The sequence below is a fragment of the Sorex fumeus genome, unplaced genomic scaffold (assembly GCF_029834395.1).
Source record: "Sorex fumeus unplaced genomic scaffold, SorFum_2.1 ptg000157l, whole genome shotgun sequence".
NCBI lineage: Eukaryota > Metazoa > Chordata > Mammalia > Eulipotyphla > Soricidae > Sorex > Sorex fumeus.
In genome coordinates this window covers 2300583-2326203 of record NW_026606214.1, presented here as the reverse complement: position 1 = coordinate 2326203, position 25621 = coordinate 2300583, and the positions used below count along the sequence as shown (strand labels likewise).

General features: G+C 48.6%; 1 protein-coding gene across 1 annotated transcript in view; it reads right to left on the bottom strand.

Annotated features, from left to right (window-relative positions):
• The window catches only part of BOD1L1 (biorientation of chromosomes in cell division 1 like 1), a 56740-nt gene extending 32492 nt beyond the window's left edge, over positions 1-24248 (bottom strand). The window contains exons 1-9 of the mRNA XM_056107308.1: positions 24018-24248; positions 18346-18470; positions 10012-10202; positions 8869-9474; positions 8190-8339; positions 5539-5705; positions 4166-4277; positions 3224-3359; positions 1798-1870 (exon numbers count right to left, since the gene is read on the bottom strand). Of these exons, the coding sequence (XP_055963283.1) occupies positions 1798-1870; positions 3224-3359; positions 4166-4277; positions 5539-5705; positions 8190-8339; positions 8869-9474; positions 10012-10202; positions 18346-18470; positions 24018-24248 (1791 nt within the window). The remainder of the gene's footprint in view (positions 1-1797; positions 1871-3223; positions 3360-4165; positions 4278-5538; positions 5706-8189; positions 8340-8868; positions 9475-10011; positions 10203-18345; positions 18471-24017) is intronic.
• Positions 24249-25621: the final 1373 nt, after the last annotated feature.

The following is a 25621-nucleotide window of genomic DNA, read 5'->3' as shown; positions in this document are numbered from 1 at the left end:
AAATCTCAGACAGTTTTTTTTCTTTTTGGCTTTTTGGGTCACACCTGGCGACGCACAGGGGTTATGCCTGGTTCTCAGGAATTACACCTGGCAGTGCTCAGGGGACCATATGGGATGCTGGGAATCAAACCCAGGTCAGCAGCATGCAAGGCAAATGCCCTACCCGCTGTGCTATCACTCCAGTCCCCAAATCTCAGACAGTTTTAAGGTCAATAAAACTGACAATAATGATTCGATAAAGTGTATGTACATGTCTATGTGGCCAAGTGAAAATTCTAATATTCAAAGTATCTCCACCTGCCTCCCTCTACCACAAAATAGCAGTGACTGAGCAAATACTAAAGAAACATACTGGGCTGAAAAAGACTGTGCCCAAACTGGCTAACTGCTGCACTCCTTACAATGTTACAGAGGAAGGTACTTCTCCAATATAGATATGATAGCATAGCAGTATCTTCCAACAATACTTTTAAGTTAAAAGTCCTCAAAGAACAGGGATTTCACTGAGTTTTACAGTAAACTTGAACCAATGAACATAACAATTTTACGAGATTATTTTCTCACATTTATCATAAAAATAAAGCCAGATATTTAAAAAATATGAATTAAAATACCAGGATCTATTATAGCTATGCCTCCAATCTGGATAAAGAAATCAAGAGATCCTCACTCAATGCTGCTGGGAATGTTGAATGGTCAGCCCTTTCGGAAAAATAATATGGACACTGCTACTAAAACTAGAAATTGAGCTTCCATATGACCAAGCAATTCCACTTCTGGGCAGGATACACCCCAAGCCACCCCCCAGTCCCACCCCCTCGGCAAAAGAAAACGCTAAAAAGACCTCTGCACTCCTGTCTTCATTGTAACACTGCTCATTAATAGCCCAAATCTGGAAACAACCCAAGAACAGATGGCTGGATAAAGAAGCTATGGTATACAATGGAATACTAGTCAGTTGTAAAAAAAGATGAGACATGCTTACATGGACAGATCTGGAGAGCGGTCATGCTCAGTAAAGGAAGCCAAGAGGGAAAGGGACAGACACAGAATGGTCTCACTCAGATGTAGGAATATAAAGAAACATGGGTGAGTAACTGTTGTTCAAAGGCAACAGCAATAAAAAGTAGAACTGTTCCTTTGTAAGACCTTGCCGTAAGTGGTGGCGGGCTGGGGATGCTCTGAAGAGGGGACAGGTCAGGGAAGGGACCACTTTAAAAGTGATGGGGGGAAAAGTCACTCTGGATGAGGACTGGGTATAGAAAGAAGGTAAGGTGATATGCCTAATGCCCTACTGGTAACCATATTATAAACCACAGTGCCTAGAAGGAAATTTAAAAAGTAAAGGAAAAAGATAAATGACCACGGTGTAGAGGCAAGAGGAGGGCGGGAGAGAAAACTGCAGACATAGGTAGAGGGAAGTGGACACTGGTCAAAGGATCAGTCCTGGAACACTACATGCCTGAAACGCAATCATGAATGACTTTCTAATTCATGGTGATTCAGTAAAATGAAAGCAACGTGCAAAATAAAATTAATAACATCAGCTTTAATTGCTCATTTGAAAATGTTGTTTTACTCCACAAAAGAACAGTTAAAATGGGTTTTTATTGGGCCACGGAGACACCACAGAAGTAGAACGTATGCACGAGACAGTCCTGGGTTCAATTCCTGGTACCACCTGGTCTCCTAAGCAGGAGTGATTCCTGAGCACAGAACTGGGAGCAGCCACTGAGTATGAAGCTTTTCAATCCGCCTGCCCAAAGGGGGAAGTGTGGGGATGTTATTAAGACACACCTCAGTGGTTTTGAGTGTTTCTTTGGAGTCCTCTTCAGATTGCTGTTTCTTTTTCGAATTCTCTTCAACATTCCTAAGTGGAGGAAAAAGGCAAACATGAACTCTGAATTAGATTTTAGGTTTTTTTCATTAAAGTTAACATAATAGTTTAGCTTTTTGCTTCTATGGACACTTGATCCATAAATGGACAATCATGACATTTTAGCAGAAATCTCTGTGGTCAACAGAGAACACAATACAAAATTTAACATGCTATTCTTGGGGCCAAAGGAAATAGTAATCCTAATTTGCTGTTCCAAGATGAGTATTTTATGGGCTTCAACTATATTCTGATTTTTTTTTAACCATCTTTGAGTAAGCAGGTCACTGTCACTGTCCTCCCATTGTTCATCGATTTTCTCGAGCGGGCCCAGTAACGTCTCCACTTTTTGAGACTTAGTTGTTACTGTGTTTGGCATATCAAATATGTCACGGGGAGCTTTCCAGGCTCTGCCGTGCGGGCGAGATACTCTCGGTAGCTTGCCGGGCTCTCCGAGAGGGGCGGAGGAATCGAACTAGGGTCGGCCATGTTGGCCGCTTGCAAGGCAAACGCCTTACCCGCTGTGCTATCACTCCAGGTAATAATTATTCCGATTAAATAGAATAAGGTCAAAGGAAATTGAGCTGACTGTCCCCACTGAGTTCTGTAAACTATTGATCCAGTTACCTTAAACACTGTAAATTTATTTGACTGTGTCCTGAGGTAACGGTAAAACACTGCCATGGCTCCTGTAACTTCATAGCCATTCTTTTGTTTGTTTGTTTGTTTGTTTGGGTCACACCCGCTGATGCTCAGGTATTACTCCTGGCAGTGTTCGGGGTGTGTGGAGGGGATGGAGGGTGGGAGAACGAGGACAATGGACGGATGGACAGACCATATGGGATGCCAGGGATCGAAGCCAGGTGGGCTGTGTGCTAGGCAAACGTCCTCCCCACCATACTATTGCTCCAGCCCCTTCACAGCCATTCTGAGTCTTACCAACTTTCTGATTTTCACAGAGTTGACTTGAGTGAGTATAGGAAGGTATATAAGCAGTTAATGGCTACTCAAACCAGACAATACTTTCTGAATATTTCCAGAAACCCATAAATTCTGAAACTCAAGAGACTAGATAGTACCTACGCAAAAGAATTTTCCTAAAAAGTTCAAAACTTGTATCATATCAAAAAGCCTAAAAAAAAAATTCACTCCTTAAAAAAATATTATAAATTTTATATTTTAATGCCGTGAAACAACATCTAAGCTCAGTGACAAATATTCAGTAAGATACGCACTCGTGGTAGAACTCTTTACTGCCAATTTCAAAGCCAGCTTCTAAAAGTGAGCTGGAGAATGCTACAGTGTGAATGAGGGGAATGAGGACACACGGACAGATACTACTTATACCTTGAATCTTTTTTCCTTTTCTTGCTCAAGGCTACCTTTTTTTCCAAAACTTTCCGCTCTTTAAGAACTTCTTTTATTCCAGGGGCTTTAGGTTCCAAATTCTTGGATGATTCTTCTAAGTCTACATTACTTTTGCCTGTAAAAATAAGTCATCAAAAAACTGTAACTTAAATTGTATTTTAAAAGAAAAGTTTTATAAAGTATGACAGTTTTCATTAGGATTTTTTACTACCTGTATAATGCAAATAATACTTTCTATGCTATGCTGGAATTAAAAATAAAAGTACGTGTGCAGGTCTGGGGACAAACCTGTTAGTGCTGAGGGGATACTCCCAGCTCAGTGCTTAGATGGTTGCTCCTGGTCAAGCTCAGTAGCGATGCACGGCCTGAGACTGAACCTGTTTATTTGGCTCTTTCTCCAGCCCCTAAACAATAGTTTAGATGAAGATGTCTAACTTTTTATATTTCAAATGCTCATGTTTCTGTATTTTTTAATTATATAAGATTAGTCTCTAAAGAAAGTTCAGTTTTATTCAACAAAATATTAGAGATAAATGCTTGACATTTAATTTAACAAACTATAAATTAATTTCATTAATATCGCTAACTAGTAGGGCTTGATTACTCAATGGCTAACAATTCACTGTCCAGACTGATCACTCATTCAGTCACTGGAAAATAAGTCGCCACCAGGTGTCCTGTGCATAAGCTGGCAGACCTGATATAAAGTTTGATTTAGACAGAATATAATAAAAAAATTTTAAAGTGGTTAAACAGATTAAAAATTTAATCTATACTGAAGATAAATAACAAAAAAATCAAAGCATTATAAGATATAATCTGGGACACAATTTTATAATTACACCTCATAAATAATCAGACATCTAAGAAATAATGTTCTGTATAACAGTCTAAAATCTTAAAAAATTACTATCACTATACCTTGGCTCTTAGCTTTTGAAGACTTTGTTTTTTCTGCTTTCTGTTTTCGTTTTTCTTCAAGTTTCTCTCTGTTAATTTGCCTCCTTAAAAGTCTCTCTTCTTTTTCTTTAGCCTAAACCCATAAGATATTCATAATTATCCTGCAACAGTATCAGGCAAAATTAACAAGGAACAAAAACTGCCCTTCAACTGTCCTTACAAATTAATGAACTCTGCAAAATGCAAATTACGGGACACTAGGAGAACAAAAAGCAGCAGGTGTGAAAATTTTCCATTACTCTTTCAGCCAGAGCACATTAATTTAAAGAATGAGAAAGGTATCATTTCGGAAAACGGTGGCTTAAGGAAGCAGTTACTTCAAGGGGAGAACCGTCAAACTACATGTGCATCAAGTGTACGCAAGCAGGTGTCCATAATCTCTGTGTCTTTTCCACGGGATGTGGGGGGGCGCTCTCTGAGGTCATGCTCAGGGGCTTGTGGTGAGTCCTGGTGGGCCTGGCAATGTGGTACTGCTCAGGGCAGCTCTTCAGGGACCACCAGGGCCTAACTGTCAGAGCAGGTGTGACACACAGTGGTCGGAACTGAACCCAGGGTCAACGATCGCAGGACACACGCTCCAACTCTTTGAGCCTTTTCCCTGAGGCCCGTTCTTCTGTCACACTGTGTAGTGCTCAGGGAATCCTGAAGCATCAGGGACTGAGTCTGGGGCTCAAGCATGCTCAGCATGAGCTTCAGCCCTTGAGACCACCTTCTGGGGCTCTGCCCACTGTTCAGTTTCTTCGTAGCACGCTACTGGCTGTGCACAGCATTTGCAGGGCTCGATCCACATTTGATCGAACGTTTCTATCCTTAATCTGTGGGCCAAAGCGATAGTCCCGATAGGGCACCCACCTCACATGTGGTTGATCTGGGTTTGATCCCTGGCACCAAAAATGGCCCTCTTAACTCCGCTGGGAGAGTAAACCCTGAGCACAGAGCCAGGAGTTAAAGTGAAAATCAAACACACACCCAGCTTACCCTTTTGACCAGCTTTTCTTTTTATTTTATTGTTTTCTGGTAATGCTCAGGGGTGTTACTCCTGGCAGTGTCGGGACACCCTATGGGATGCCGGGGATCGAACCTGGGTCAGCCACGTGCAAGGCAAACAGCTTCCCCATTGGACTATCTTTCCAGCCCCTTGACCAGCTTTTCATCTCTCCAACACATGGCCAAACATGTGCCCATCACATGTTCATGTGTATTCTGCCGATATGACAGTCCCTAAGGCACCCTCTTGTGTAGCCATTTCGTATGCTCACCAGGACCCGGAAGACTCATCCATTTCTCTACCTGACTCAACAGGTTAAAACAGAAACAAGTGGCGCGTGACTCACGATCGACTGCCGCCGCTGTTCCACGGTGAGCTCGTCGTCAGAGTCGCTGTAGTACTTGGAGTACAGGTAGGGTTTGTGAACATAGGCCTGCCGCACACTTTTCGCCTTCCCCTCCCCAGGGTCGCTGGTCTGCGTTTTGGCCTTACTCTGCTTGCTCTTCTCTTCATCTGAAAGGAAGCCATAAAAAAGAAGCGTTTCAGCGAATCAACAGTCACAGCAGGAGTAAACTCAAGGCAACAGCAAGGAGCCAAGTGGCACAGCGCAGCTCAAGTGTACTTCTAGGTCCAGCAGAGAAAACACTAGTTCATGAAAACCCAGAGACTAACAGTTTTAAAGGCTATAATCTGTATCTTCCTAATTTTCTTCACACTTTCTTTCTTTGCAGTTGCCAATGTCAAACTGAGCAAATTCATTTGAAGCTGTATTTTCAAGTCCATTTGAGAATTAAAAAAAATTTTTTTTGGCAGTGCCAGGAAAGAACTTGGGGCCTCATTCAACCTCATGCAATGCCAGGTAAAACATTTACCACTGAGCTAAAGCCCCAAAACTCATCTGGAAGAAAGGCAGGAATCAATAACTGACAAGAAACACGCTCTGAAGGAAAGTATATTTTTTCTTGCCCTATAAAAATCATGAAGAAAATCTTGCAAAGCAAGCTTCTACTGGCCTTCTCAGACCCTTCTGGCTACCCACACTCATGTGCTCTTATAGGTCTTCCAAAAGGATTCCACAAACAGGAAATCTAGATCTGTGCAGGAAGACCTACAGGTCTTTCTTTCAACCCCTTCAAAGGCAGCTGGACCAACATTTTCATGGGGTTGAAGAGGGAGAGTGTGAACAGGACAAAGAGTTGATCTCACAAAAATGGGCATGAAGAAGAAAGAGGCTGCTGCTGATACTCTTCGGAGTAGATAATTTTCATAAATTGTAAAAAAAAATGTAAAAAATTCTTTCATAGACAGTAAGCTTGGAAAATGGGAGACACGGAGGAATATAGCTGGGGCTTTTGCTATTTTCTTTTCTGTGATTTTCTCTCTGGATAGAAAGTCAGCAGCAAATTTACAAGATGCTATCCACTGTAACTGCAAATAATTTAAAGCTTTTAGATTTTTAAAAAATGGTCTTAGTAATGGTCTGACTGGGAACACCTATAAAGGTGATTAGAGGCTGCCCCAAAAGCCTCCATCCCTCTCGGAGAGCCCGGCAAGCTACTGAGAGTATCCCGCTCGCATGACAAGAGCCTGGCAAGCTACCCGTGGCATACTCGATATGCCAAAAACAGTAACAATGAGGGTCCTCATTCTCTGACCCTGACAGAGCCCCCAATATGCCATCAGGCTACAGTAGCACGTGACAGGGACAAATGGAGATGCTACTGGTGCCCACTCAAGCAAATCGATGAACAACGGGGTGATAGTGATAGGTCTTAGTAAAACTGAATCACGTGGTACAAGGCAAAACAAGAGACTGGCTTCAGCCCAGACGCAGGACAGCACTAGTGCTCAGTAGCTGCGTGAAACTGGACATTTCCCCTTTCTTCCTTCACCAGGGCAGTTGTGCAGATTATAGGAATTAAGACACAGAATAGACTGTCTTACTTGATCCAACATTTGAAACTCACAAAAAGTGCTTAGCCAAGGCTAAGAGAAAAATTTGATAATTAAAAGAGGCGAGTTCTGAAATGTAACCCTTAAGTCATCAGAATGTCACACCTATATGACACCTATGAGAGTAGTTTTGGCTTGCTTGGGGCATCGAGGTCATGTCAAGTCTTCTAACAATGTAGAGAGGGGACAGGGCTTGAGGTCACGGGGCATCAAGCTGACTTTCAGAGGGACTGGAAATTGAGAAGGAGCATGTGGGCTTTGTGAAAACCAGGTTTGCGAAAAGGAGCACCCCTGGAAACTTTGAACATTAAGGTCAATCCGTTTGGAGACAGACATAAATGGCAGGAAATAATGTAAAGTAAATCCCTCCACTCTCCAGGAAAAGGACAAGTGGCTCTTCTGTCTGGAACTCTCCTGGACGCCTCACTATGTGCCTCTCCCCTGGCTGATTTGCAGTTGTCCTTTCCTGAAAGTAGATTGCAACCGTGGGTTTATAAAACAGCATTCGGTAAGTTCCATGAGTTCTAGCGAACTGTCAAACCAGAGTGTGATATTAAGAGTCCTTACCTCCGCCCCTCTCGGAGAGCCCGGCAAGCTACCGAGAGTATTCGATATGCCAGACACAGTAACAACAAAGTCGCCAATGGAGACGTTACTGGGCCCGCTCAAGCAAATTGACGATCAACGGGAGGGCCTTTACCTTTTACCTTTTACCTGCCACTGGTGTCAAAAATGGGGCATTCTGGTGGACTGTACGCCCACAAATGTCACCTCATACAACCAACACCCCCTCCTTTCCTCAGTATCTTCACATGTGCCCTCTGAGCTAAAGTTCATAATCTTAGGGGCTGAGTTAAAATTTATAACTTACTGGGCCTGTTCAGACAGACAGCCTGGGAACTAGGGCTGGGTAAAAAAACCTCCTAATCGCAAAGTCCCACTTCCTGCCACCACATTCTATCACACTTTCTCGATGGAGCCACTGAATACAATGAATGCACGACAGGAAGCTTCACAGAAGCATGACTGAAAAAAACACTTTACCATCGGACGTGATTTCGCCTTCTTCCATACTATCAGATAGTACTACTTCCTCCTCAGAATCTTCTTCGAAAGACGAAAGGTCGCTGGTATGCACTGAGCTAACAGTGATGTCTGTAAGTCCATCCACATCAGAGTCTATCAGAGAACAATCTGGATGATGCAAACACACAAACGGGTCACTTTGTTATGAGCAATGCTCAGCTCTCAACTCCTAAACCATGTTTAAGAGTCTCTGCTTGAAACACGTCAAAGAATATCAACATTAGCAGATTCCTCATCGTTAGCAACCAGAATCATATGTAAGGTAAGCTGTTTCCAGAAAACACAATGGTAACCTAGCATCCTGCAAAAATCCTTATGCTATTATGATATACATAAAATAAACCAAAGCAAATTGTAAGTAATTGAAAATCTCACAAATATATCAGGACACAGAACTATATTATCAAATTACTCATTATCAAGCATGTGAACAAATCAATATTAAAGGTCTGTAACTCCTCTATCTTCTACGTTTCTGTACCTAAGTATAGAAAAATACAAAATCCTTACTCCTCATTGCTCAGCAATGGGAGAAGGAGTTTCCAGACTTTTGATACACGTTTCAAGTTTATTACAATTCGAAGGCAAATTTGAATGCCTCTCCTTCTTACTTCCAATGAATATATTTTTAACATACCTTCTTTACTCCCTTCAGCCGTTTTCGATTTATTGCTGTTCTTTTCCGAAGGAAGTCGTGACAACTCTACTTCCTTCTCCTTTGCTTGTTTCTCATCTTTTACTTTTTGGACATCTTCACTTCTTTTTGAGTGCTCAAATTTCTTCTCTGTCTTTTCCTTCTTTTCTTTCTTTCTTTCTTTTTCACCACTGTCTAGTTTCTTGTCACCCTTGTCTGCTGACTTACTTTTTTGGTCACTGCTTTCCTGTGGGACATCCTTATTCAGCGGCACTGACAAATTACTCTCTTTCATGTGATTTTTCGTTTCCTCAGTGGGGAGATCATTCAGCTCTTCCATCTTCGGGGCTGCTTCGTGGCCTTCCCCGACAGAGTCGGGTGTAGACTTTTCTCTGTCAGCCACGTCGTCTGCGGTTCTTTCTCGATCTGTATTGCTCTCCATGCTTGGCTGAGACGGGAGCTTTTTGGAGACTCTCTCGCTACTCTTGACATTAGAGGCCTCTGTGGAGGCCCTGGCCGCGCTGGCCTCCTGGTTCAGAGAAGTGATGGTCTCCAGGATGGACATAGCATCACTGGCCACAGTCGCACTGGGCCCTGGGGTGGGAACACCTGCCAGGGAAAATTTGAGAATGAATTTACACAGAAGGCAAATTCCTCAGTCAAATCAAAGTCAAAAGGCTCTCAACCTCATCAGGCGCACACGCCGGGCAGCTCATTCATGGTTCTCAAGACTTCCACCCTAGGCCATTCCAGTTTCTACTTCTCTAACACAGGATCTCTGAAATGGCACCACACACTCCTGAGACTCGTCTGTTCTAGCCAGAACATATTCTAACTGTACTCCCTAGGGAAGCATGTACCCTTGACAGTTCTGACGTTCAGTTCAAGAAGGGGACAAAGGGGACTGGAGAGATAGCACAGCGGGGAGGGTGTTTGCCTTGCACACGGCCAACCCGGGTTCAATTCCCAGCATCCCATACAGTCCCCCAAGCACCACCAGGAGTAATTCCTGAGTATAGAGCCAGGAGTAACCCTCGAGCATTGCTGGGTGTGACCCAAAAAGCCAAAAAAAAAAAAAAAAAAAGCCAAAAAAGAAAAAAAAAAAGGAGAGCACCCGGCCTGAGAGAGGGAGTCCCAGCAAAGCACCTTGGGGAACGACCACGCTCTCGGCCTTCTCCTCCTCGGGAGCAGCGCTGCCGCTGGCTTCCTCCTTGTGATTCAGTGTGGCCAAGAACTCGTGCACGGCCTTCTCCACCTGAGGCCGGAAGGTGTGGTTGATCTTTGGGTCCACCACCTGAGAGATAATTCGGTCAATGCCAGACTCCAACATTCCTGATCTGAAACACACAATAATTGCCATAAAGTGAAAAAAAAAAAAAAAGATTATCAGCCTTAGTTACATAAAGAGCAATTCACTTAATCACTTAACTTCCCGTTAGTCGTCGATTTGCTCGAGCGGGCGCCAGTAACGTCTCCATTTGTCCCTGTCGCGTGCTAGTGTAGCCCAATGGCATCTTTTCGCTCCAGGAACATGGAGGGCCTCAAACCGATCGTTCATGACCTTGACAAAGAAGTCTGACCATCTGGTAGGTGGGCGGCCACGTGGTCTCTTGACATCCCGTGGAATCCAATCAGTAACAGCTCTAGTCCAACGGTCGTCTTTAAATCTCATTACGTGACCAGCCCATCTGATTTTAGACACCTTGGCAAATGAGACAGCGTCCCTGATCCTTGATCGTCGACGGATGTCAGAACTCCGGATTCGTTCTCTCATTTGAGTGAAACGTGATATTCCAAGCATAGCTCTTTCTATTCTTCTTTGGGAGACCTGAATGGCGTTCTCATCTTGTTTGCGTAGGGCCCAGGTCTCTGAGGCATATGTTAATGCAGGAAGAACAGTGGAATCAAAGAGATGTGCCCGGAGCCGGAGGTTCTTCGTCCTCTTAGCTATTTCTTCGACGTTCTTGAAGGCGTTCCAAGCCGCTCTCTTCCTCCTGCGCAGCTCGGGTGCCAGGTCATTTGTCATGTTGACCTCTCGACCTAGGTACACATAGCTGTTGCATTCGGAGATGGTCGTTCCATTGAGAGCGAATGGGGCGTCAGGAACAAGGCTGTTTCTCATAAACATTGTCTTCCACTACCCAGCCGTCGCCACACTCCAGGACGCTTTCCGGACTCGTGCGGCAGCTCCGGCCGAGACCCACGCACAACTGAAGACCCACAGAACAAGGTAAGCGGAACTCTCTGATACCTTGGACTCCAGGCTCGGCGGACCCAGGGACAGAGCTTCTCTGCTTGCTCCCACCACCACAGGTGACAAAGGGATTCTAATCAGGAGCCCCACCCTACCCTGCCCTGTCTGCTTCCATCAACCACCCAGGGATCGAATTGTGCACAGGAGACCCACCCTACCCAGATAAATACCCCACTGGCAGACTTCCACTCTCGACACTACTTCCACTACCCAGCCGTCGCCACACTCCAGGACGCTTTCCGGACTCGCGCGGCAGCTCCGGCCGAGACCCACGCACAACTGAAGACCCACAGAACAAGGTAAGCGGAACTCTCTGAGACCTTGGACTCCAGGCCCGGCGGACCCAGGGACAGAGCTTCTCTGCTTGCTCCCACCACCACAGGTGACAAAGGGATTCTAATCAGGAGCCCCACCCTACCCTGCCCTGTCTGCTTCCATCAACCACCCAGGGATCGAATTGTGCACAGGAGACCCACCCTACCCAGATAAAATACCCCACTGGCAGACTTCCACTCTCGACACTACTTCCACTACCCAGCCGTCGCCACACTCCAGGACGCTTTCCGGACTCGCGCGGCCGCAAGCGGCCGCGCGACACATCATAAGACACTAAATACCTGTCTTCTGGAATTGTCGTACCATATTTGATAGGGTTCAAATATGGTAACACCTACAAGGGTGATTAGAGGTCGCCCCAAAAGCCTCTATACCTCTCGGAAAGACTGGCAAGCTACCGAGAGTATTCCGCCCGCACGGAAGAGCCTGGCAAGCTATCCGCTGTGTATTCGATATGCCAAAACCAGTAACTACAACTGGTCTCATTCACCTGACCCTGAAGGCTTCACCGACATGGCAGCACTGAGAAGGATGAGAAAGGAGAGGCCGACAAAATCTCAAGGCCGACCTAGGCTGCCACAACGAAGGAAGACAAAAATGATCGTCTGTACTTTCAATGCACGTACGCTAGCATCAGATGCATCCATCGAGGACCTGATGGTACAAGCGCGAATGATCAAGTACGACATCATTGGTCTGACCGAGACAAGAAGACACGAATCTCACCATGCCGTTTTCGACACTGGAGAAGAATTGTTCCTCGGAACATGCGATAAAAGAGGTGTTGGAGGCGTCGGTGTCCTTGTCAACACAAACTTGGCCAAGAGCATTGATTCATTTGAATGCCTAACAACCCGAATCGGACGTTTACATTTGAATAGATGTGGCTCACTGCCTGCAGTTTCTATCTTCGTTGTCTACGCACCAACATCTCATTATGATGAAAGAGAAATCGAGAAGTTCTACATGGAGCTAGAGAAGTTCTATAAAGAAGACCACACCTTCTACAAGATCATTGTGGGTGATTTTAATGCCAAGATAGGACCGAGAAGATCAGCTGAAGAACTTCACATCGGAACCCATGGCCTAGAATGGAACGAACAGGGTGAGAGACTGTCTGAGTTCATCATGTCGACCAAGACCATTCATGGTAACTCACAGTTCCAGAAGGCAGAATCTAAACGATGGACATGGGAGTCTCCCGGTGGACGATTCCACAACGAAATAGACCATATCATATTCAATCGACGGTTTTGCCTGACTGATGTCGCTGTTGTCCCAAAATTTCGAACGGGATCGGACCACCGTCTCCTTCGTGCAAAATTCTACTTCACAGAGCGGGGAGAAAGGGCTGCAAAGTTCAAAAAGAGAACTCCCAGAACGACCACCAACTGGGAACTCTTTGGTACTATTGCGGCAACATGGGAAGATGCCATTGTTGACAACATTGACGAGGAATACGATCGACTGGTTCAGCACCTCCATGAATGTGCGAGGAACGCCAAGAGAGAGATAGCCACAAAAAGTCGCCTATCTTCGAAAACTCTTGAGCTAATTCGCCAGCGTGGTTTGGCGCATGCCTCAGGCAACCGCAAGCTAACGTCCGAGCTTGCAAAGCAGTGCAGAGATGCGATCAAGGAAGACCTCAAAGAGAGAAGAGCAGAAGTACTGGTAGATGCGGCAGAAGCCGGGAAAAGTATTCGTAACGCCCGCCTGTCCTTCGCCAACTATAAGACCAAGATGACTGCCCTCCGACGTCCTGATGGATCCATCACATCCTCCAGAACGGCAATGGAGAAGATTATCCATGACTTCTACTCAAATCTCTTCGATAGCCATGTCCACTTGCCGACATACCAAATTCCACAGGATGGGTATGTCGTTCCCAACGTTCTCCCTTCCGAAATCCGACACGCCATTTCGTCAGTAAAGAAGCAAACAGCACCCGGCCCAGACAAGGTCAGACCTGAACACCTGAAGAACCTGCCGTCAGTACTCATCAATACACTGGCTCGGCTCTTCACTCGCTACCTGTCTGAATGCAAGGTTCCATCTCAATGGAAAACCAGCAGGACCGTACTACTGTTCAAGAAGGGAGACATCCATGACATTGGCAACTATCGCCCGATCTGCCTATTGTCTGTCATCTACAAGTTGTTCACTCGAGTCATCCTGAATAGGATTGGCAGAACACTAGATGAAGGACAACCATGTGAGCAAGCAGGGTTCCGCAAAGGATTCAGCACCATCGACCATATCCACACGATAACCAAACTCATTGAGGTTTCTCGGGAGTTCAAGATGCCGCTCTGCTTAACGTTCATTGATTTAAAGAAGGCCTTTGATTCTGTTGAGACGGAAGCGGTCATTGAAGCCCTAGCCAATCAGGGCATTCAAGCCCAATACATCAGGATCCTCCGTGAGCTGTATTGCGGATTCACTACCAGGATCTCACCATTCTACAAAGAAGTGATCGTTGATGTCAAGAGAGGGGTGCGGCAGGGTGATACCATTTCACCAAAACTCTTCAGTGCCACCCTCGAGAACATCATGCGACGACTGGAATGGGAAGGAATGGGAGTGAAGATAGATGGTCGGCAACTACACCACCTCCGCTTTGCTGATGACATTGTTTTAATAACACCAAACATCAGCCAAGCGGCACAAATGCTGGCCGACTTTGACCGTGAGTGTGGAAAGGTAGGACTACAGCTGAATCTTACGAAGACAATGTTTATGAGAAAGAGCAATTACTACCTATTATTCCACTTCAAATTGCCACAAGCTATTCATTGGGATTTACAGGAAGAACAGGCAATGGAAAATCAGTTTCATTTGAGTGGCACTCAGACATACAATGCTGCAAAAATGTCTGCAAATTTCTATAACCACCGCGGTCGCCAGTAGCAACACAAAAGCAGCCAAATAGACAAAAAGCAGAAGAGTTGAGACTAGTCCCAGCACAGAGACATCTCGCCAGCGGGGCCCGGAACAGATGATGGCTCAGGCTGCTGAATTTTGGGCAAAAGGATCACATACCAAGTGAAAAATTTGATCAAACTTACAAAGAGAGGAAACTTCAGGAGAACAAAAAGAAACCTTGACTTCTGGCTTTATTATCTTCCTGCTATAAACCTTGGACGAGTTACTGATTCAGAAACTATGCTAAGAGTCTCTTCTAGAGAACCGGCACCAGGTGGTCAGCGGCAGCTACAATCACACCCCGGCCCTGCTCTGGTGGGGGGGACAGACACACTAGGAAAATCCCAGTGGACAGGTACACACATACTCTGTCCTGTAGGAAAAAGAGAGCAGAATTCAATTAGATACGTCCAAGGACACGTGCGACTCATCGGCAGATGACACTTGAAGGGTGAAAGCAGCAGGAAGGACTTAAAGGACAGTAGAGGAATCGGAGGAAAATGAGAGAACACGGTTTGTCCTTAAGAAAGCCCTTTAACCATTCTTCTTCTAAAAGATACCCCGTGGGGCCTGAGTTGCCCAGGAATTTAGGAAGCTGGAAGTGCTGGTCATTCTGAGTTGGGGGCCTCAGGCTCTCTGGACAATGAGGCCTCTGCCTTGCACTTTTCTTACACTCTCCCATGCTATTTTCAGCTGTATCTAGGATGATGGATGGATTCTGTTTCATGGCCACAGGCATCCTCAACTGTGTGATACTGTAATTCCACTTATGTGGGCCACAGAGAAAAGTAAGCTAAGGTGGCACAAAGTAGGTAACCTGCTTTCTCAAAGTTCTAAGATTTTAAAAAAAAGCAAACCCCACGAACATTCTGACATTTTAGAGGTATCTCTAAAATGCGGTAGGTAGAAAAGGAACAAGGACAAGTGACCTTAGGAAACTATTAAAGGTGTCAGTACAAAGGAGGAACATAAAAAACGAAATAAAACAAAACAAAAGCCCCACCCACACCCATATTCCAGTTTCAATCCATTTACTGATACAGCAGATCCCTGTTTACTCCAGCTCCTCCTCAACCCAAGGTCAGCTCTATTCCTAATAAACGATGTCGGCCAGTGCTAGAGAGAGCCCTTGGAGGGCTTCTCCCAGTGAGGCTTGGGTGAACAAATTTGGAAACACCAAAAGGCGTTTAGTGTCCATCACAGGGAAATCAAAACCTCCCGCTTTGGGGCTGTGAGGTTCCTGACACACCCAGGCCATCCAAACTCCAGCGACGTGAAGACACGGGACCAGCTGCTGGCTGCAGAGACCAGGGCAAACCCCCACCCACTGGAACCAGCTCCAGCCCTCTGGCTGGGTCCTTCCAGGAGGTGGGGTCAGAACATGCCTCTTCCTGTTCAGCCATGCTCTGGTGAACGGCCCCAGGGAACATCAGAGCCTGATGGTTCAAGTCAACACTCTCCTCCTGCACACTGACCCCTCTGGGTCAACTGGAAGGTTCCAAGGCGGGGATGAGTGTGAGCGGGAGGGGCCCACAGAAGAACAGCTACTGAGTATTCTCTCTGGGTCAGGACCTTGCTCCACACAGTCACTTCAACTCCAAAAAAGGAGGTGTTATTCCCATTCCTCCATTCACGGCGCTATTTTTTTTTCTTTTGAAGTTGACTGTGGCCTCAGCAAAGGGTGAGGCCAGGACCGAGTACAGACATTGTCCTGGTGGAAGGCTGCTATCCGCTTCTCTGAGATTCTGCATCAGAGTCAGCCAGCACGTGCACAAGTGAACGCATGAACAGAACAACATTTCTTTTCACTACTAAATTAGCACATTACTAAAAAGCACTGGCATTTGCCTATTTCTTGTTCTACAAAAATGGCAACCAACTATCATTACTCAAACTCTAAATAGGAAAGAGTGGTTGCAGAGCGGGAGTCACGACACTGATACAACTTTCCCTTTCTGTAAGGAAGCTTTCAAGTGCATTCATCAGGCCAGAGAGAGAGTACAAGGACTAAAGTGCTTGCTATGCATATGGCCAGGCCCACCTCTGTTTGATCCTCATACTGTAATGTCCCCCACACACAGGGGAAGGGACTTTCAAACAACACCAGGTGTGGGCCCAATGCCCTCCCCCAAATAATAAAAATGAGAAAATATTATTATTGGAATGCCTATTTTATGAATGGCATTCAAATAAGAGAACACTTCAGTAAGGAAGAACAAAAGAATAAATAAAGCAGGGTCAGAGAGACACACAGCAGTTCAGGTGCTTGCTTGAACCGCAGCTGACCTGGGCTCCGTCCGGGCACCAAATCCAGTCAGTCCTGCCAGGAGTGACCCCTAAGCAGAGGTGGGTATGACCCCCAAACCCAATCGAACCCAAATGTCCTAAAAGAACAAAAACAAAGAATTGAGAGAAGACAATTTTCAGATGTCCAAGAGCAGTGATGCCTAAAGCAAGGAGACAACGGTGTCTTCTAAAATGTCCTTAGAGAAGGAGAGTCCTTATCACCCCCTGGGGAGACCCACAGCACTGACTCCTGATGTAGCAAGAACCCCTCACCCTGCGAGCAAAGTCTTCCATCTGGGTACGAATGTTTGATTTCACATGGTGCTGTGAGGCTTAGCTGTGTTTCTGGTCAGGGAGAGAATGGACAGCTCCTTACATGATAGAATGTGTATGCTAAGGACCATTTGGGTTCCAGGAAACTACCTTCCCAGTTAAGAGTGCATGTCGGAAGAACGAGAAAGCAGAACCTTCCCCAATGCAACAAACGTGTTCCCCGGGTTCTTAGAAACTTGCAAGTGAAATGAAGCAGAGTAAGACCCACTCCCAGAAAAACACTGAATTAGGTCGCTTGCCAGCTGGGGTTCCCTGGCTCTCACCGTGCTAAGCAGCAGTGAGCCAGGTTATCATCTGCACAAAGGGAAGCGGCTACAGGAGCTGCGAAGGCAGCCAAGGGACGTAGACAGACGTGAGCCTCACATGTCGCCATTCTGCCTCAGCGGGCCTGGAACTGGGAACCCCTCCCGGACCGCCGGCCACAGACGCCCTCCTCCTTTTCCTCTTCAGGAGACGCCTTCACTCTTCCCCTGGGAGCTCACCTGACATCTTTTACAGGTTCCTCAACTGTCCTTTCAATGGTGGGCAACAAAGCTGTTACTGGACTTCCCTCTTCTTTGATTCCCGGGAGAGAGACCCGAGCCCCCCGCTGCAGGTTTCTAGTATTACCAGGGCTAACGGCCTCTGAGTCAGTGTGAAGCTTCAATGTGGGCTTTCCTGCGGATGTGAACTACCAATGGAACAGAGCATCAATAGGTAGAAAACACACTTAGCTACTACGAAGCCACAATTATTTCTAAAAGACGAACAAATATAAATATTTGTCAAGGCAGGATGACTGAACTCTCTTTAAATAACTTAATTATTTGCCCTCTTGTGTGTGTGGTGGGGGGTGGGAACGACACACAGATTAGAATATCTGAATTTTGTCTTGGCAAATATTCATATTTAAAGACAAGATACTACAAATCTGCTTGGGGGAATAAATCATTTTTAAAAAATCCTTCTAAGCATTCAGCATCCCATATGGTCCCGCCGAGCACCACCAGGAGTGATTCCTTAGTGCAGAGCCAGGAGCAATCCCTAAGCATCACTGGGTGTGACCCAAAAAGCCAAAAAACAAAATAACAACAACAAAAAACCCCACATTCAGCTCTTTTCATTCTCTTTATCTTATCTTCACCCTTTAAGTATTTTCCAAGATCTATAAGAGAAATTAAAGTTTACAGGGAAAATATGAAGCAACAAGAGTTCCTTTAAAACTACACTGCATCATACCATGAAGCAGTCACACCCAATCTGACAAGCGTTTTCATTACACAAACAAGCTTCTGTGCAGAGTCCCTGCTTTCATGCAAGGTGGGTTGCATACAGTCAAGCCACTGAGAAACGCCATCACCCAGACTTACTTGAGCACCTGTTGGCGAATATTGTTCCTCAGCTGGTTCTTATTTAGGTGAGGACTCCAGGTATGAGTTGCTAAGTGGTTTGCCACAAAGTTGTCAACACGCTGTCTCAAATTCTGATAAGCAGGCTGGAGAGAAAAAGACAACAATACACAAACATTAGGGGAAAAGTCTCCAAACAGAACCAGCCCCTAAGGAAACTCGGGTTCTTAGATTATTACCCTGTCTGTGTGCCATGCAGCTTGAGTTGCTGAGGGTCCTGCCTCGGGACAAAGGAGCCACCCCAATGCTGCTTGTTTTAAGAAGATAGACCATGATGGGAAGAATAAGAAGACCAAGGACATACCTTGTGTTTGCTGATAAGGCACCAGAAAGTAAAACCCCCATTAATGTGAGCTGTCCTGGAACAAAGCAAGTGGGCAGAGCACGGGCATCCAGGCTTCTGGGCACGTGGCGTCTGAGGTGCATCTGTCTAAGGTGTCACAGCGCCAGGGGCATAGAAATGGTGGGTCCCTAAGGGGACAACTACTATTACGAGAGAAGAGTTCAGTGCATCGGGAACTAGGAGCCCCCTGCTGCTGGCGAGAAGACAAAACGAGGACGAACACAGCTGGGGCCAAAGCCAACAGCCGCTGGGGATCTGCACCAGGGGGCGAACGGGAACCTGTGCTGGCCCAGAGGAACATGGACACGTGACGGCAGAGTGTTCACAATGTCCCCCAGCACTGGCGCCAACACATAGAGAGGAAACTCAGAAGCATGCAGTAGGTCGGATAACAGAGGTCTGCGCAGAGGAGTCAGAAAAGGCACAGAGTACAGTCCCAGGAAAGTCTGGAAGGTTGTGCCCTGGGATGCACAGCCCCCTGCCCTGCGGACATCAGAAGGAACCGGGGTGCTTCGGGAAGCTGCCTCTAAGGGGCAAAAGCTCCCGTCATGAAGTGGGTAGTGGTTGGGAATTTCGTTGGGCACCAGCCTCGACCACCATGGGAAGCACAGCGGACAGGAGAAATATGATGTCATTTCTCCTTGAGAGGAGCTGGCCCAGAGGATGGCCAGAGCGCACCATCAGAACCGCACTGTTACCAATACTTGGGTTCTCTGCACGTTCAGCGTGAACTTCAAATGCAGTGAGTTTGAGTGTGTGTCTGAGCAAAACGGCAGGCTTTGGACTTCCCTAACTTTTTAGACCTCATCCTCCAGCAAAGAACCCTGCCTCTCTCATCTTCAGAAAATACTATCCCCTCGGGGCCGGAGCAATAGTACACCGTGGAGGGTGTTTGCCTTGCACACGGCTGACCCAGGTTTGATCCCCAGCATCCCATATGGTCCCTGGTGCACTGCAAAGAGTGCAGCCAGTAGTAACCCCTGAGCATCGCTGGGTGTGACCCCCCAAAAGCCCCCCCCCCAATAAAAAATACTACCCCCCCCCTCCGCCAATTTGGCACCTGGCAAGGTTCTGAAGCTTCCGAGCTTCTGGGGGAGGCCCTGGGGGAGGCCCCGCTGAGGCAGAGGGAGGCTGGGAGTCCTCCTCCCAGGCAGTGCCTGTTTTAGGTATAAACTATCACGGTAACAGTCCCGTTACAATGTATCTTGCAATCTCTGCAGAACAAACTCCACGGGTAATTTTTATGTTTCCAAACAAAAAGCCTTGAAAGAAATGTGTTTCTCTTTGGGGAAAACACACACACCAGCACCCAGAGGCTTCCTCCCTGCCTGGTGTCCTCTGCCAGTGCTCACCCACAGTGGCCAGCAAAATCTGGTCCAGCACCATGGCTAGTAACTGCCATGGTAGAGTGCCCTGGCCCATATTCAGACAGGCCCTGTCCTCAGAGGCAGAGAGGCTGAAAACCACTGCTCTGTTCAAACACCTTGGGGAAGAGCTCCTTCAGAGGACAGAGAAACTCCATCATGTGGCACTGAGGATGGCAAGCACGACTGGAGCATATGGTTGTCCTCTACTAGATTAAGGTTAAAAACAGTGCAATTAATCACCACAAGGTGATTTTTACTGACTTATTTTCTGGTAATTCTAGTTACCAATCCTTTAAGCTTTACTGGACCAAGGTGCATGAAACAAGTGTTATATGCCTGGCTGCGGGGTAGGAGGGAACTTGGGGACACTGGTGGTGGGATTAGTATTGGAACACTGTATGCCTGAAACGACTCTGTCCTCCTGTTGTTCATCGATTCGCTCGAGCGGGCCCAGTAACATCTCCATTTTGAGATTTGTTGTTACTGTGTTTGGCATACATCACGGGAAGCTTGCCAGGCTTTGCCATGCAGGCGGGATACTCTCAGTAGCTTGCCGGGCTCTCCGAAAGGGGTGGAGGAATTGAACCTGGCTCATACAGGCTGGCTGCGCACAAGGCAAACATCCACTGTGCTATCGCTCCAGCCCGAAATGACTCTATTATCTATTATTATGAACAATTCTGTGAATCATGGTAACTCAATTCCTGAAAAAAAAAAAAAAAAAACCACACCAAAAAAAGTCTTGGGTCATGGTCTGGGCCACTCTATCCAACTTCTGAGTAGGAATCCGGAGCCAATACCAGAACCACACAAAGCTACCTTCCACCACTCCGTTTGCTTCAAGCCAACGTTCCTTACATCTCCCCGTAAATGGTCTTCGTATTGCACTTACGATTGTCAGGAAACAGGAAAAGTTCGCTCAACTCAGAATCTCAAAAAAGTCTCCTAAGGGTCTAAAGAAAACACATTTTCCTGTTCCCTCTTCATTAAAAAGAAAAAGGGAAAAACCTGGAGCTCTTCTTCCTTTGCTTTTACCCCGCGTGCAATCCACAGCAGATTCTGCCGCCGAAGGCCTCAACCCTGTTGGGATGGCGCCTCCACCCGTACCTGGGGCCCAGCAACCCCACCCTCTGCTCAGGGGCACATCACTGGCCTCCCTGCAGTCTACCTCCCCCACCTCCCGCCAGACACACACACACACAGAGTTGGGGGGGGGCTACCAAGTAATTGTGCACAACAGCTCAGCTTCGGGAAAGTGGTTGCCACCAATAAAGACGGCCAACTCTGTCAGACCCTCCCCCTGGCGCCTCCCCCCACCGCAGTCAACTCCGTCAGACCCTGTCCCCGCTCATGTCCTGGTCAACTCTGTCATGTACCCCCCATCACCCACATGCCCCAGTCAATTCCGTCCGACCCTGGGAAGCCGGCAGGCGCGGGCCCAAGCAGCTCGAGCACATCATCTGATAGGAAGGTTCCAAGAAAACCAGCTTTTAAAACTTACCCTTATTCAAAAGATCAAGGAGTATAAGATATTGCTCAAGAAGAACAACTTTTTTTTATTTTTTTTAAAAAAAAAAGTCTTCAGAACTGCTGATTAAGGAAAAGACAAAAAGCAGAAGGAGCCCAGTCAAGGAGAACAGTAAGACATCAGAAAGAGCCAGGACCTAGTTCGGGGGTCAAGGCGCTGCGGGGCATGCCGCTGAGCCCAGCTGGAACCCCAGCTCCACAAGTGCCCTGAGCGTTGCCCAGAGGCCACCAACCAAAATAACAAGTGAAAAAAACACAAGCGGCGGGCACAGAACCAAAGGAGAGGGAAAGGCCCAGGGTTGGGGTGAAGGGGCGGCGAGACGGAGGAAAGGAAGGGATGAAGGAGGTGAGGGCAAGGAAGAAGAGAAGAGGGAGACCAGCAAGAGGGGAAGAAAGAGGAGAGGGGAGAAAGGGGCAGGGCAGGAGGGAAGGGGGAGGGGGAATGGAAGGGGAGGGATGGAGGGATGGAGCAAGGGGGCAGGAGTGGCTGGAGGGAAAGGGGGACCCAGAGGAGAGAAAAGGGGGAAAGTGGGGAACCGAGGGGGGAAGACAGGAGAGAGGGATATGGAAGGGAGAGTGGGTATGAGGGGGCGAGGGGAGGAGGGAGAGGAAGGGCAGGAGGTGGAGAGAAGCACTAGTGTCTGCCTGGAGGAAGGGATCTCTCCAGCACGGGTGTGGGGACTTACTCCAGAAGCCATGCCCGGGGCTGAGCAGCAGAGCTCCCTCCAGCAACCCTTCAGGAAGGCACTGGCAGGCAATGGTGTGCGTCTGCTTTCCTCTCGGCTTAAGGGCCCAGGATTCACTGGGCTCCCGAAAGCAAAAGTGCTACTGGCCCTGGGGCCCCCAAAGGCTGGAACAGTCCAGTCTGAGATGTGAGAGGGACAACAGGTACGAACAGCAACTCAGGGCAGGTGAGGAAGATGAGGAAGAACAGGCTCAGCCTTGGGAACCAGTGGCCGTCCCCATTACTGTATTTTCAAACGTGGACTTGCACACAGGATGACAACTGTTGCTTTTACAGAGTTTTCTGTGGGGGGGGGGGCGGGGAGGGATGTTGGTGGGAGGGGTGGAAGAAAGCAGGTGAAATACCTACTTTCTGTCCACAAATACCAGCTTTATCTGGCAGCATTTACCTGGGCTGGTCCAAAATCTGCAAGTAGCAAGAAGGGCAGAAGGCCCTGCATGGCTAAGTGGCTGGGCACAACCCCCTTCCAACAGAAACCAACGTGATTCCCACAAGGGTACATTCCAAACACAGGGAATTCTCTGCCCGACACCTCCCACCCGCAACCAGACACTTTCTACACTGTAGGTACTTGCAAACAAAGCAGATTACGGGTTTATCTGGAAGTTCCCAGAGAAGAGCGCAGAACTGACTGTCCCAAGCCCGGTCAACAGTGAGTTCTGGGGAGGAATTCACAGTCGCTGCCAACATCTCTTTTATCACAAAAAGGAGATTCTAGGCCCAGAAGATCCCAGGGACCTCCCAGAAATTGCCCCACCCGTCAACACTCCAATCTGATGAAACCACACGCATGTAAACCAGACAAACGCCCCCCTCCAGGCCCCATGAGCCCTGGGCGGTACAACCCCAAAACCCACCACGATGAACGGTCTTTGCTGGGGGAAACCAAGCGCTGGGTTTTTGCTCAACCAGCTGGACCAGGTTGTTCCTGCTCAAGCTCACTGCACCCTCACGCAGGGTACCCCCTGTCTTCCCCTCGCTGACCCGTGCTGGGCCCTGTTTTCCACCTCCCCGTCCCGCGGAACAACACTCCCGCGGACATGACTCGGGGGTCCGCAACCTTGGTCCCGGAGGCGCCCGGTGCAAAGCCAGGCCCGCCCTCCTCCCACCTCCACCCCCTTTCATCAGCCCAGCGCGGCCTCCTGACTTGGGCCTCTCCCGACCCACACACGCCCACCGCACACTGTCCAGCACGGCGCATGGGGCAAAAGCGGCCTCGGACGGGCCCGTTAGCCCTTGCTCCAAAGCACAGAGGCCACGATGCACGCTTGGCCCCTTACCGCACTCCCCCGTCCCCCGCACCGCCCCCTCCCCCCCATCCCTCAAAAGTGAGTCGGGGGGCGGGGCGGGAAGGCTCCGAAAGCCTGCACAACTTGCCCAAGCGTGCTCACAGGCCACCCCGCCCCCCTACCGCCAGCTCGCAGCGGCCGGCAGCGGCCGGAGTCGGGCCGGAACCGCGGGCCGCAGCGCGGGGAGCCTGCGAATGAATGAACGCGCCGCGCCCGGGCCCGGCTGCAGCTGCAACAGTTGCAGCCGCTGCAACAGTTGCAGCCGCTACAACCGCTGCGACCGCGGCAAGAGCAGCGGCGGCAGCAGCAGCGGCCAAGCGGCCGCGGGGCGCCCCGGGGACACCCCGCCGCGCGCCCCGCACCTTGGTGTCCACGTCGGCCAGGCAGTCCCTGCGGAACTGGTCGAAGAGGCCCTGGCTCTTGAGGTGGTTGACGATCATGGCCACGAGCTGCGGGTCCCCCGCGCCCGCGCCCGCGCCGCCGGGCCCGCTGGCGCCAGGGCCCACCCCGGGGCCCGGCGGCGGCGGCGGCGGCTGCGGCGGCGGCGGGGGCGGCGCGGGCGGCGGCGGCTGCGCCTGCGGGTTGCTGGCCATGGCGGCGGCCGGCCCCGGGGAGCGGACGGCGCGGGAGGCGGCGGCGGCGGCGGCGGCGGCGGCCGAGCCCGCGGGATGTTGTGACGGAACCTGCGCGGCCGGCGCCGTCCCGGAAGTGAAAGGGAATCGGGGGCGGAAGGAGAAGGCGTGACCGCGGCGGCCGCGGGGAGGGGCGGGGCGGGGCGGCGACGGTGGCTGCCAGGGGCCAGTTCTCGCCGCCGCCGCGCGCGCGCGCCCCCGCCGGGCCCGGCCGCCGGGCGGAGAGGAGCTGGCGCGACGGCCGGGGAGAGGGGCTCTGCGACTTCCCTCTGCGGCAGCCTGGGGCTCTGGGCCTCTGACCGCTGGCCCCTGGCCACGTCTGTGCAGGGAAACGCCCCGTGTCGGCGCACCCACTTTTCGAACGCCCAAGCCCTCGTTGCATCCTTCCTGGGCGTCCCTGTCCCGCTCCGTGCGACTCCGATCGCACGAAGCGCCCCAGAAGAGCGACCCACCGGCATTCACAGGGTTAATGCTTTGCTCCGGGGACCGCGGTCCCGGTGGGTGCAGGGAGGGCCTTAGGGCATGCACGCCGGCCCCGGCTCGGCGTGCCAGCCTTTTCCTAGCGTTTAACGCTCGCTCTCGGTCCGTTCTTGGAATTTCTCACGGGCCGCGCTGCTCACAACGGTTTGCGATGATTGGCTCGTTGCCCAAGGTCATGACAAGACAGCACCATTTCCGACTCAGTGTTGAGAACCGAACAGGACGGAACAAAGTCAAAATACGTAGCCACACGTTCTCATCGTGGAATAGAACAGGATTGGAAATGCGGAACGGTCCTGGAAATGTGTCGTTCGGTGAAATGAGTATTGTCGTTGCTCGAAATGTCTCTGGGCGTGAGTGATTTGTGGATAGGACGAAATGGAATGGACGTTAGTTTTAGTCCTGTTTTCAGGTTTCAGAGCTGAATGCCCCGAGAAGCCAGTGTACCTATAAATGAGTGCTGTATCTAGGAACACTTTGGGTATCACTTGATTCTAGATTTCAAGAAGTGAGATGCTATGATCTCTGAGCCGGATCTTGCAGATTGGCGATCTGTGACTGCGATTAAGGCTTCCTTCAATTGTTTTGAAGGCAAGAGTTGAAAACCACTGACTTGCCAAGTCAAGTGTTTACAAGTCTGAAATTTCACGTTTTCACTTTCTGGGGAATATACTAAATTAGGTTTTATTAAGACATCAAATGATTGTGAGCTCAACTTAAAAAAAAATTATACCTTGTTTAATCTGATGTTCTCATACACAGGGAAACAGTACACTTTTTTTGGTATTGTTATTATTTTAAATGTACTTTTATGTTTTAAGATTAATTTTTTATTTTACTGAATCACTGTGAGA